This window comes from Plecotus auritus (assembly GCF_963455305.1).
Source record: "Plecotus auritus genome assembly, chromosome: 10".
Lineage (NCBI taxonomy): Eukaryota > Metazoa > Chordata > Mammalia > Chiroptera > Vespertilionidae > Plecotus > Plecotus auritus.
This window is the reverse complement of record NC_137785.1, coordinates 42,651,866-42,665,800: the sequence shown is the minus strand read 5'-3', so window position 1 is coordinate 42,665,800 and position 13,935 is coordinate 42,651,866. Positions and strand designations below refer to the sequence as shown.

General features: G+C 43.5%; 1 protein-coding gene across 8 annotated transcripts in view; it reads left to right on the top strand.

Moving 5' to 3' along the window:
* Positions 1–13,935, top strand: part of PDPR (pyruvate dehydrogenase phosphatase regulatory subunit) — a 77,020-nt gene that overhangs the window by 61,313 nt on the left and 1,772 nt on the right. For all 8 annotated transcript variants that reach the window (XM_080643462.1, XM_080643461.1, XM_080643464.1 and 5 more), the window contains 8 exons: positions 90–214; positions 2,630–2,785; positions 2,960–3,093; positions 3,426–3,574; positions 4,033–4,145; positions 5,886–5,980; positions 7,492–7,581; positions 13,398–13,580. In XM_080643462.1, the coding sequence (XP_080499588.1) occupies positions 90–214; positions 2,630–2,785; positions 2,960–3,093; positions 3,426–3,574; positions 4,033–4,145; positions 5,886–5,980; positions 7,492–7,581; positions 13,398–13,580 (1,045 nt within the window). The remainder of the gene's footprint in view (positions 1–89; positions 215–2,629; positions 2,786–2,959; positions 3,094–3,425; positions 3,575–4,032; positions 4,146–5,885; positions 5,981–7,491; positions 7,582–13,397; positions 13,581–13,935) is intronic.

Sequence of the window (13,935 nt, the reverse complement as noted above, 5' to 3'; positions counted from 1 at the left end):
TCATGTTGGTTCTTGATTCCTGGTACAGTGTTGAGAGTATCACATCTGAGGCCCAACTACTACTGCTCCCCTCACCCCCCCGCCAACAGGTACCTCGCTGAGTGGATGGTGCATGGTTATCCCTCAGAAAACGTCTGGGAGCTGGACCTAAAGCGTTTCGGAGCCCTGCAGAGCAGCCGCACCTTTCTGCGCCACCGGGTCATGGAAGTCATGCGTAAGTGGAGCTTTATCCTGTCGCACTTGCTTACAGGAGTCTTCTTTGGTGCCTGATCTGTCATTCAGAGGGCAGGTTTTCCTCAGTTCTTCTGTAATTGCTTCAAGCTGAGCTTCTGATGTTTAACTGTTTCAGGCTTGTGTCAGGGACATGGTGTCCCTGTGATGTTTGTGGAACGTTTTCTCTTGCATCTTGTACCTATTTACTTCACGGGGCAGGACAGTGCACTGACTTTCAGGTGGTAATTCCTGCCAGACTCAGGCAGCAGCTTCTAGTATGTTCCCAGCATTGCCTGCTTCCCACTGTGTCTGGAAAGCTGATGTCACAGTGAGTGCTCTGGCTCACCACTTGGTCTTTGGGATCAAGATTTGCTTTCCAATGCAGCGAACTTGCCAACTTATTCTCAAAGCTTAAAGCTTCTCTGAGTGTCTTCTGTCATTAACCCCTGATACTCTGGCAAGATAGAAAACAACTTCTCATGTGCATACAAAACATATGTCCCTGCTCTTTCTCCTTGTTCTAGCTTCCCTCCAACTTTGAAGGATCCAGCTCTTCATTTTAACTTAACTAGGTACTCTTCCTTGTCTTGCATTTGTTTTCTAACTTTTATTGAGGAATTAAACCAAATCAGGTTGTAATTTCATTTTTCTTACACTGGTGAACTATTTTCAGACTTTGCCAAAATGTGTCTAAACTACAGGCCCAATCTGTGCACCGATGGGGTCCCTCGGCCTGGCCTGCACCCTCTTGCAATCCGGGACCCCTCGGGGATGTCAGAGAGTCAATTTCGGCCTAATCCCCGCAGGCCAGGCCCAAGGACGTGCACTGGGCCTAGTATGCATATAAGATCTTTGGTTAATCTCTTCCTGCCCTCCCCTCTTCCCCCTTCCCTCTGAGATTCATCAGTCTGTTTCATGTTTCCATGCCTATTCGTTCAGCGGCTACCCCCTGGTGGTCATTGTGTGTCATAGCTACTGGCCAGTCGGCTGGTCAGCAGGTTGCTTAGGCTTTTATACAGATAGATAGATATAGATAGATAGATAGATAGATATTTTGGGCATATTTATGCTCAGGACTAAGTTTCTACATTGGCTGTGATCACTGTTCTTGATTAAGAATGAACTGCTCACCTGGCCAGTGTGGCTCAGTTGGTTGAGCAGTGTCCTGTGCCAGTTTGATTAAGGGTCAGGGCATGTGCCTGCGTTGTGGGCTTGATCCCCAGTAGGGGGTGTGCAGGAGGCAGCTGATCAATGTTTCTCTTTCACATCGATGTTTCTTTCATGCTTTCTCTCTCCCTTTCCCTCTATCCAAAATCAGTAAAAACTTTTTCTTTAAGAATGAACTGCTGGTTGTTCCATTCATCGTGAGCATTTAGTGACCTTTAACACCTGTATGACCTGTGGCAGAGAACTGATATCTGGGGGAGATTTGGGACCTGGCAGCAGTATGTGTAATTGCTAAGCTTCCTTCTTTTTAGCAAATATTTTGGTTAAAATGTTGAACTATCATAGGTCCAGATTTCCCCATCCATAGTTACTTTAGAACCTATGCAAATCATAACAGCTTCAATTTCTCCTTGATGACATGACATGTTAGGTGACATTTCCTGATTCTCATAAAATAGAAATTGTTGTAGGCATGATAGAAAATGGGGAAAGTAGAACCTAAAATACCAGAGATGGACAAGTTGTCACAATATAAGAAAACTAGGGTTTTAGTTTCCTGATTTTTAGTTTCCCAACCTCCCCACTACCCCCAAGATACCTCCTGTGTGGAGTGGTGTGAGGTCAGGTCTTCTCTTTGGAAGGGACTAGAGGTCACACTCTTTCTGGCTATTTTTACTCATTGCTGTTGCAGACTGGACATTAGGAGAACTGAATCCTGACCCAAACTTGTTATGTGAATAATGTCACTGGGACAATCCTGTGCAAGCTGTCAGGTTTCAGAGCTACCAAATGAGGTATGCTGTGACCTTTCACTTCAGAAATGGGTTCAGCATTACAGAGGAAATGTCTGTAATGGGTCTGAGATCCCAATAGCACAGGCACTGTAAAGAATCAAGTGCCATTTTTTCACACTTTGTAACCACCTGTGACCTTTGATATCTCCTTCATCTCTCCTACAGAGCTTAGCAAAGTTTAGATCTACTTACAAATTTGGAACCATAATTGCAAACAGGGATGTAGAGTTGTCATGTGACTCACAGCTATATAACTATGAAGGGGTGACACCAGCTCTTGCAATATTTTTCTTTCTCCTGGAACATGCCTGTTATACTGGGTGCCGTTTGGCAAGTTATGCTACGTTAGCCTGGAAAGGATGCTTTTTTGAATGGGAGCAACTGCAGAGTCTAGTGGGTAGTGTGCACTCAGCTCACTGGCTTGGGCTTTCATGGACTGTTCTTACTTGTTCTAGCTCTGCTGTACGATTTGAAGGTTCCTCGTTGGGACTTCCAGACTGGGAGGCAGTTACGCACATCCCCTCTCTATGACCGGCTGGACGCACAAGGAGCCAGGTGGATGGAAAAGCATGGATTCGAGAGGCCAAAGTACTTTGTGCCACCAGACAAGGGTAAAGAGAGGCACATTCTCATTTTTGTTCACTTTTTTTGCTTTTGAGAATTAATACAATTTATTTTTAAACATATGTAGCTAGAATGTGTTCCTGGAAGAATAAATAATAAAACCTAACTACACAGGAGACTCCCCAATATAAATCTTCTCCTTCTGTTTTTCTGGTCCACAGACCTCCTGGCTTTGGAGCAGAGCAAGACTTTCTATAAGCCGGACTGGTTTGACATTGTGGAGTCTGAAGTCAAGTGCTGTAAGGAAGCCGTATGTGTCATTGACATGTCCTCTTTCACAAAGTTTGAAATAACAGTAAGTAATTGGAAACCAATATAACAGATTAGGAGACGGTGCCTCCTTTTTTCATCTGTCTGTTTAAAATGGATTCTGTAAGAACTCTGATATATTTTAATATCATATCTTTATTACATAATTTTTAGCTCTTTGTTTCTGGTTTTTAATCTGCTTACAGAGGCCCATTTATCATTAGAATCAACAGCTAGCTTTCTTTCGTGCTTCCTACAGTGATGTAAATCTGAAAATATTGTTGCAGTGAATTTTTGTAGCAAGTCACATTGCTCATGAGGCCGTGTTACCAGCCAAATGTTCTTGTGCTTTCTCTGCTTTGTGTCTTAACTGTGCAGTCCACCGGAGATCAGGCATTAGAAATTCTGCAGTACCTCTTCTCCAATGACCTTGACGTGCCCGTGGGCCACATCGTGCATACCGGCATGCTCAATGAGGGCGGAGGATATGAAAATGACTGCAGCATAGCGCGCCTGAACAAGCGCAGGTGAGGTCAGCTGCCGCGCTGGCTCTCTCCAGCACTGGTCCCCGGGTACTGTGACAGAGCAGAGCACCCAGCTCCCCCAGGAACCCTGAGTCATACCAAGGACAGAAACACTTCACTACCTCATGGCCAGTCCATTAGCAGTCCAGTACAAAAAAAAAAAAAAATCACCAGAAAGAAAAGAAATTCATCAGATTATGCAAAACCTGATGTGGAAAATTAGTTACCCTACTGGGAGAAGACGTCTTATCTTGTATTAGTAGGTCTGTATAGTGACAGAAGTCAGTCTTCCGCTTGTCCTTACATGGTGTGTCCTCAAGTTCCATGCTCCTGGCCCTCTGAAGGCTAAGAGCTCATTGGCCAGTATTCTACCCACTGCTTTGACATTAGCTCAGAACTTGATTGTTTCCCGATCCTCTCTCTGCTGCCTGGTTTTGATTGCTTATGGGTCTCCCTTTCAGTTTCTTCATGATTTCTCCAACCGACCAGCAGGTCCACTGTTGGGCCTGGCTTAAGAAGCACATGCCGCTAGACAGCGACCTGCTCCTGGAGGACGTCACCTGGAAATACACAGGTACTTCTCTCCGGGTCCCCGGGGGAGCTGACCCAGATTTGTCAGAATTAGAAGAGGCTCACTGGTTATAGAAAAATGGTCTCTGATACTTCCTGAGTTTTTTAAGGGAAATGTGGAATGAGTTCTTCAGTTACTGTTTTGTTCACTGCTATGTCCCCTGCAGTCAGCATGTTAGGAGTGTAAATATTTGTTGAGTGAATGAGTAAATAATTTTTATTTTCTCTAGTTTTCTAGAGTAAGTAATTTTAAAGCATTTTTATATTTATTATCTAAGTATTATTTTCCTCAAAAATTTTCATTAGCGCCGAAACCGGTTTGGCTCAGTGGATAGAGCGTCGGCCTGCGGACTGAAGGGTCCCGGGTTCGATTCTGGTCAGGGGCATGTACCTTGGTTGCGGGCACGTCCCCAGTGGGGGGTGTGCGGGAGGCAGCTGATCGATGTTTCTCTCTCATTGATGTTTCTGGCTCTCTGTCCCTCTCCCTTCCTCTCTGTAGAAATATTAATAAAATATATTTGAAAAAAAAATTAAAAAAAAAATTTTTCGTTAGCTTTTTTTTAATGAGTGAATAATATTTTAAAATATGTTTTTATTGATTTCAGAGTGAGGAAGGGAGAGGGGGAGAGAGAATCTTCCATCGACTGCCTCTTGCATGCCCCCTACTGGGGATTGAGCCCAAAACCCAGGCATGTGCCCTGACTGGGAATTGAACCCTGACTTCCTGGTTCATCGGTCGACGCTCGACCACGGAGCCACACTGGCTGGGCAATGAGTGAATAATTGTTAAGGATGACTTAAATTTCCTGTTTGTTCCAGTGGTTAAGTCGGGGGAGCAGCTCTCCTCTAATGCCATCCCACTACCATTCTAGGTGTAACTCCTCCCTCACCCTACTTAACCTACTCCTGCCCTTCATTTCAGCAGGCCCTCATTCTCAATTCATTGTAGCAGCAAATATTACAAACTCTTGCTGCCAGATTGGCAAACTACAGAATCTTGTTGAACCAGAGTTGTTGAATGAAGATAGTTAAAGTGTACTTAGCACAGGCTGCTGTCACAAACTGACAGATCCAGAGTGATTGGGCAGCTCTCCTCCTCGTCGATTTGGGAGTGGGGCTTTTCCCATCACGTAGCCACACTGGGAAGATGAGGGGAATGGGAAGTATGCAGGAGAGGATGTCCAGTCTTAGAAGTGGGCTCCTGTCCCACTGGCCAGGACTTGGTCTCATGGTCCCATCTGACTACAAAGGAGGCTATGGAATGTTGCCTTCCTGTGTCCCTAGGAAGAGGAAACACTCTAGTTAGTTTTTATGCCAGCAGTCAGTAGCTGCATTTAGCAGGCCTGTCGGGAGAGGGGTGTCTATCAGAATCAGGTGCACTTTGGATTGCCTAAACCCGTGGTCGTCGAACCGCGGCTCGTGAGCCACACGCGGCTCTTTGGCCCCTTGAGTGTGGCTCTTCCACAAAATACCACGGCCTGGGCGAGTCTATTTTGAAGAATTGGCGTTAGAAGAAGTTTAAGTTAAAAAAATTTGGCTCTCAAAAGAAATTTCAATCGTTGTACTGTTGATATTTGGCTCTGTTGACTAATGAGTTTGCCAACCACTGGCCTAAACAAAGGGATGCTCTTGTGGTCTTGCCACCCAGGCCTGGTTATGGGTGAGCAAGTCCACAACAGACCTTTCCCAATGGCTCAGCTGTTTACCTGGAGCGGCCAGACATTGCTTGTTCTTTTCTGTTTAGCCCTCAATCTGATTGGTCCTCGAGCTGTGGATGTGCTGTCCGAGTTGTCCTATGCCCCGATAACTCCAGACCACTTCCCAAGCCTCTTTTGCAAGGTGAGTGCCAGTAAGGTTCTAGTTTTTGAATGGGCAGGGAATATCTTTTTAAGAGATGGAAATTGCCTGTTCTTACTATGGCGGTAACACCCACAAAATGTGTTGACTTATTAATAAAATGACAGAACAAATTCCTTTATTTTTCACCCTTCAAGATCTCCTTATTTAATAAGCATCAGGATATATGTGAAGTGGATTTAACTTCTCTGAATATCAGTTCTATATATTTATTGCTTTCTATAACAGCAGACTCTACGTTACAGGATTATAATACGCCGGTCAGGGTCAGGTCCCTTCTCTCCAGCAGCTCTTCCTCTCTCCCATGCCCAGAGGCAGAGCAGCTTCTGTGTATGTGGCATCTTCAGGTAATAAGTGGTGTAGGTGAATTCCTAAACAACTTACATAAGATTCTTTCTTATACTTGGCAACTATAGCTGAGTGAAACAAAAACAAATTGTAACTGAACAAAAAAGAAATAACTGCGTCCTCTCGAAGTGTTTGATTTGCGGTCCAAATGGAGAAATGTTTTTGTCAGCCTGTAACAAGCAGCTTGGGGACAGTAATCGAAGGAGGCTCTTTGATGTTCAAACCAAATTTGGGATCCACCTACTAATTGATTTCAGTTTTCCTTTTCCTCTATGGCAGAGTGAAAGCCACAGGAAACTCACTGTTAGCCATTACTAACTCCTTCAGTGTCTTTGCTTCTTTTTTAAATTTTTATTGATTTCAGAGAGGAAGGGAGAGGGAGATAGAAACATCAATGATGAGAATCACTGATCAGCTGCCTTCTGCATGCCCCCCCGCCCCGGGGATTGAGCCAGCAACCCTGGCATGTGCCCTTGACCGGAATGAAACCCAGGACCCTTCAGTCTGCAGGCTGATGCTCTACCCACTGAGCCAAACCGGCTAGGGTTGTCTTGTTTCTTGATGAGTGATCATCCGCGTGTGCCTGCAGAGCACCATGTGATGCCGGATTTTCTGTGGAAAGTTTGCTTTAGTGCCACCTGGGACTTGGCACTTTCCTTCACAGGAACAGGAATTGAGACAGAGGTAACGGAGCTGCTGTGAACACGTTTTGGACATCAGACCCCAGGATAGCAGGTGAACCGTGTTCTCTGGGCACCAGACATCATCTTTTGTGGGCAGGAGCCTAGCACTGTCTGCCGAGTGCCCTGAAAGAGACTCCTGGTCTTCATTGCTCCCTGTGCACCTAAAACAAATCTTTAGCAGGACTTTGCAAAAAGTATTATTTCCTGTTTGTCAGGACTTTGCCTCCACTTCCCATCAGCAATTTGGCTAGCACTCCTGATATTGATGATATTCAAAGAAAAGATATTGTAAAGGCTTTGTTCCATTCCTGATGACCTGGAGACCTGAAAACAGATCATTTTGAGGATGAAATTCTTTCATTCACATGTCTCTTTTAGGGTCAGACAAAGGGTGCACAGCTAAGGAGAGGGGTTTGCCCACTTCCCTTGGAGTTTTGACACTATCTCCCTTTGTCTCCACAGGAGATGAGTGTGGGCTATGCCAACGGGATCCGAGTGATGAGCATGACTCACACGGGAGAGCCAGGCTTCATGCTTTACATCCCCATAGAGGTAAGAAGCAAGGAAGGTGTGCTGGTGTCCCACACCTGCTGAGCACTGGCAGGGTTAGAGCCCTGTTGTGCCTGGGTAATTGAATAGGCTGCGTTAAAGACATTTTAGCACATTTAACTAAGGTATTTACTTTTTTAAAAAATAGGTAATATGTCCACATGGTTTTAAAAAACCCCAAAATATTCAGTTCCATTTGACCAGTTTCTACTAACTATGTGATCTTAGTTTTTTGTCATGTCAGAAATTTTTGTGAATATGGAAGTTCAAATACATATTTTAACCCTCTTTAGACCCACAGAAGCATACTGTTGTTCATCTTTTTTTTTTAATATATATTTTTTTTATTGATTTCAGAGACAAAGGGAGAGAGAGAGTTAGAAACATTAATGATGAGAGAGAAGCATTGATCGGCTGCCTCCTGCATGCCCCACACTGGGGATCCAGCCCACAACCCGGGCATGTGCCCTGACTGGGAATTGAACCGTGACCTCCTGGTTCATAGGTCGATGCTCAACCACTGAGGCATGCCAGCTGGGCATTCATTTTGTTTTTCTTAACAATTTATCATAGAGATCTTTTTCCTATGGGTACTTAAAGAGCTTCCTCTTTCTTTTTTCCTTTCTTTTTTTATAGTGGCACATTATTCCATCATATAGTTGAATCATAATTTACTTAACCAGCCTGGTACTAATAGACATTTATGGTGTTTCTAGTCCTTTTACTATTATAAAAATTCGGCAGTGTACAAGAGTGTGCCAACACATGGAGGTGTCAAACTTTAGGCTGATAGGTGCAAAACAGTTGGTCAGTACAGCTTTAGTTTCCTTGTGTGTGTGTGTGTGTGTGTGTGTGTGTGTGTGTGTCAGAGACTGAGCAACTTTTCAAAACCATCTCTAAGTAAAAGCCCACCCACCTGCAGGGCCGGCACAGTTCTGCCTGCCCATTTTCCACTCGTTCTCTTCTGATCTTACGCAACGTGTCTTCTCTACCTCCCTCCCTCCCTCCCTCCCTGCTAGTCTCTGAACATGCCAGCTTGCTCCTGCCTCAGGGCCTTGACATTTGCTGTTCCCCTTCCCTTGGCGCCCCTTCTATCAGACAGATACTCCCAACCTCTTAGCCATACCTGCTTCAGGTCAGATTTACATGCCACCTTCTTGATGAGACCTTATTTAAAGTTGCAATCCCAAGCCTGCTGGCATGGCTCAGTGGTTGAGTGTCGACCTATGAACCAGGAGGTCACGGTTCAATTCTCCATAGGCACATTCCTGGGTCATGGGCTCGATCCCCACTGTGGGTGTGCAGGAGGCAGTCAGTCAGCGATTCTCTCTCATGATTGATGTTTCTCTCTCCCTTCCTCTCTGAAATCAATAAAAATAAAATTAAGTTGCAACCCCACCCTCAACCCCAGTTCTCCCTATCCACCTTTCCTGTTTTATTTTTCTCCATAAAAATATTTTTTATTCATTGGATTACCTGTTTAAATGTAAGTTTCCTGAGGGCAGGCATATTTGTCTTTTAAGTTTTATATTCTCAGCACTTTAGAGAGATACTTGGCATATAGTGAATGCTTAATACATGCTGTATGAGTGAATGTTCTGGTCCTATCCTTTGTCCATTTTTGTATTGAATTATTGGTACTTTTACCAGCTTCTAGGCATTCTCTGAATCAAACAGTCCTTGCTGTAGAGCTGTAAAATCTTTTTGCCAATTTGCCATTTGTCTTTTGACTTGTGTTTTTGCATGTAGAAGGATTTTTTTAAATTTACTTTTTATTATGGAAAATGTTTCATATATTGCAGAAATTCTGTTTTTATATAGTTGAATTTATCAGTCTTTGTGGAAGGGGCTTCCCCACTCCTGGGCTATAGAGTTTTTCCATTTTTCTTCTAGTGCCTTTATACTTGGTGTTAGTTGCCTTTTACGGGTTTGTGGTTTCTTTTATATATTTAAATGCTCCATCCCCTCAGTGTCTCTTGGTGCACTTTATGAGATACAGCTCAAACTATTTTTCTCCACCTGGATAACCAACTGATTTGAGATTCTACCTTTGTCAGAGACTAAGTGCATTTGGGTTTATTTCTGGACTCTTTTACTCTGTTCTGTCGGTCTATTCAGATCCAGGATCACAGTTTTAATTATTATTATATATTTTTCATGCCTGTAAGTACTTATCCTCTCTCATAGCTTAGAAAACTCTGGAAAAGAAAAACAATTCCTGTTTCCTTATTTTCCCCTGTGAACTTTATAATCATGTAGTTAAAACACCACCCTATGGTTTGGATCGTGTTACATGAATTGACATTTATTTTATTTTTTTAGAGACAAAGAGAAACATTGATTTGTTGTTCCACTTATTTATGCATTCATTGGTTGATTTTTTTAAAATATATTTTTTATTGTTGATAGTATTACAGATGTCTCCCATCCCCCATCCCCACTCCCTCCTCTCAGCCCCTCCCCTCCCCCCAGGTCTTCACCACCCATTGGTTGATTCTTGTATGTGCCCTGACCAGGGATGGAACCCACAACCCTAGTGCAGTGGTCGGCAAACTCATTAGTCAACAGAGCCAAATATCAAGAGTACAACGATTGAAATATCGAGAGCCAAAATTTTTAAACTTCTTCTAACGCCACTTCTTCAAAATAGACTTGCCCAGGCCGTGGTATTTTGTGGAAGAGCCACATTCAAAGGGCCAAAGAGTCGCATGTGGCTCGCGAGCCACAGTTTGCCGACCACTGCCCTAGTGTATTGGAATGCTCTAACCAACTGAACTCCCCGGCCAGGGCTGACCATTGACATTTCTTGTGTTGAATCTTACAAAGTATGCTTTTTATTTTTTATTCGTTTTTTGTTTTTTATAATCTTCAAAGGTATTTGACATTTTCTTCATGTGAATGTTGTACATTTCTCAAGTTTATTTGGATAATATTTTTTTGTTGCTATGACTGGGAAGGGTATCTTTGTCCATTATCTTCTAAGTGGTTATGATTTATGAAAGCTGTTTTCCTGTATATTGATTCTTTAACCTAACTCCTTACTAAATTATTGTTTACAGTTGTTTTCAGTTGATTCTCTGGAATGTCCAAGGTTCAATCTTAACATATAAGGGTAGTAAGTTTTTCTTCTTAACAATTTTTTTTCAGAGAGGAAGGGAAAGGGAGAGAGATAGAAACATCAATGATAGAGAATCATGACTTGGTTGCCTCCTGCACGCCCTCTACTGGGGATCGAGCCCACAACCCTGGCACATGCCCTTGACTCGAATCGAACCCAGGATCCTTCAATCCACAGGCCAACGCTCTATTCACTGAGCCAAACCAGCTAGACAATTTTTATTCCTACAATTTCTTTCCCTGCTCCATTGTGACAGGTAGCAGTGATCATAGGCATCCTTGTCCTGTTCTTAACATCAGTCATATTACTCATAGTGTTAAGTTTTCTCAATTATTAAGTGAAACACAAAATTATCCGCCCATGAAATTTCATCTGCTTTTCTATGCTCAGAAATATTATAAAAATATTAAGATGAGAGTACTATTCACTATTTAAGAGGAGTTGATACAAATGTAGCTGATACGTTTTGCCTATATGGACAGGGATTGATTCTGAAGTGTCATCAGGTCATTCAGGTGTTACCACCTGGGTGCACATGTCATTGATTGGCCAAACCCCATCAGGAGGGGGAGGCTCTGCGGCTCCAGCAGCATCGTGACTCGGAGGCCCTGGTGTCTGCCTTCTGATTTTCCTGGTCCCGCTCTTGTGATTTTCCCAGCATTTAGTGAGGAAATGAGTCAGTGATGGGGGACCCACTTTTCCCTTTGCTTTTCTCAACTAGCCAACGACTGGTCACCTGCTTTAGACCTTTCCTCCTTTGTCGTCCTCTTAACTCCAGTACAGAGTATTCAGTTTGAGGCCGTAAAGCACCAAGCCCACCAGATAGTGGCTCTTTATCCTCCTTTCCCTGCCAGTCTCTGTTGGTCTCCTCCCCCTACTTTGCTAATTCAGGTGTTTCACTCACACATTTCACAGGCTGTCCAGCTGCAGTAGTGCAATTTAAAGAGCAACACACATTGCCAGGACAAAATATAACACCAGTGAAGCTGATTTTTTTTGTTTTCAAGTTTTATTGAGATTCTAGAGGCCCGGTGAATGGATTCTTGCACCAGTGAGGTCCCTCAGCCTGGCCTGCGCCCTCTTGCAGTCCAGGACCCCTCAGGGGATGTTGGACTGCCAGTTTCAGCCTGATCCCTGCAGGCCAGGCCGAGGGACCCCATCAGTGTACGAATCCATGCTTGGTTAATCTCTTCCTGTCCTCTCCCCTCCCCCCTACCCTCTGAGATTCATCAGTCTGTTCCATGTTTCCATGCCTATGCATTGAGCATCTGCTCCCTGGTGGTCAGTGCGCATCATCGTGAATGGTTGAACGGTCACTTAGGCTTTTATATATATAGATAGATTACTGGCATACATCGCTGTATAAGTTTAAGATGTACAGCGTAATGGATTTACACATATTATGAAATGATTACTGCCATAAATTTATATACATCATTTTTTTTTAATCCTCACCCGAGAATATTTTCCATTGATTTTTAGAGAGAGGGAAAGACAGAGAGAAATATCAATGTGAGAGAAACACATTGATTGGTTGCTTCCACACACCCCGACCAGGGCCCAGGCCGGAGAGAAGCCTGCAAAAGAGGTACGTGCCCTTGATCAGAATCGAACCCAGGACCCTTCAGTCCACAGGCCTACGCTCTATCCACTGAGCCAAACCAGCTAGGGCAGATACATCTCTTACAGATTGGGGGGAAAAAAAAGCAAAAAATATTTACTTGTGCTGAGATCTCTTAGGATTGACTCCACTCCATACTGCAGTGTTAACTAGAGTCATGAGTTGTACACTGCATTCCTACTACTTTTTAACTTATAACTGGAATCTTGTACTTGACCACTTCCCTCCAATTCCTCCTCCTCCCTCCCCTACTTCTGGTAACCATAAGTCTGATGACTTCTTCTAGGAGTTGCTTTTTTTTATTCCACATGTAAGTGAGATCATGTAATATCTGCCTTATTTCTGTCTTTGTTTTGTCTTTTACTTTTTACAGTTTTTAAAGCAAACAGTGTAGTCTGCTATTAGGCTTTAGACTTAACAGAGTATATTTAGATGGGGATTGAATATTTTGCTTTCAATTTGGAAAACTGTTCATTTATTTGATACTTACACATTTTTGGAACAACAAAAAAAAAAGAACGTGAGAGGCCAATGTTGTGGGGCAAGTTGGGAGAGCTCTGCTTCCCTGACTTCTTCCTCTGTGCCTCATCCTGGATCTCTAAGATACGCTGTAATCTGTGTGAAAAATCAGATGTTATGGGCACATGGGAGAGTGATGTGTACCACGTTTCATAGCAGGGCCAGCTCATAGGGAATTGGGGCAGGGAACAAAGCCAGTGGAGGGTGAGCAGGCTATTGGAGAAGCAGCTGAGCTTAGTCATTACTTGGAGCTGCGAGTGCTTCTGTGAGTTATTTAATAATTGCTATATACTAGTAAGTACTTAAGTTAGTCTCCTAGACATTTCAGAGGCATGAAAAGATATGAATGTTGCTTTCATGGAGCTTACGTCTGCATTAAGGGTGACCCTGGCTCCTTACACCTGGGCTGTAGCACTTTGGTTTGTTGATGAGACATCCTGAGAATTTTATACAAACCTCTCCCCATCCAGATTAATAGTGTCAGCCATCAGGCACGGCAGACACACTCCAGGTTGAAATCTGAAGGTCTGCTGCTTATTACCCTTTCATCTTTCCCTCTAGTATGCCCTACATGTCTACAATGAAGTGATGAGTGTTGGGCAGAAATACGGAATCCGGAACGCTGGGTATTATGCTCTTCGTAGTCTCCGAATTGAAAAGTTTTTTGCCTTCTGGGGCCAGGATTTGAATACCCTCACCACCCCCCTGGAATGTGGACGAGAGTCTCGGGTGAAATTAGAGAAGGTACTGTGTCCGTGCGCACTCCTGTCACTCACCTGCCCGTGCAGGGCGTCTGTGTTAAGAGCAGGAAGTGGGCTTATGTGGAAGGAAAGGGTGGAAGTACTGAGACCTCGATGATAGCATCAGGTGAACTGTGATGATTAGGATGTCCTTAGAATGATGAGTGTATCTATGGGATAAAACATCTTAATATGAGAACAAGAAGCCGACAGCACCTGTTTTTAGCACTTTGCTCTTTTAGACTGCTTTCTGGGCAAGTTTTTCTGAGTAGAATGTAGTGATACATGAACGTGCCATGATTGTTTGTACAAATTAGTTACCTTCTATTCAACTGCCTAATTTTTGGTTTCTTTTCAAA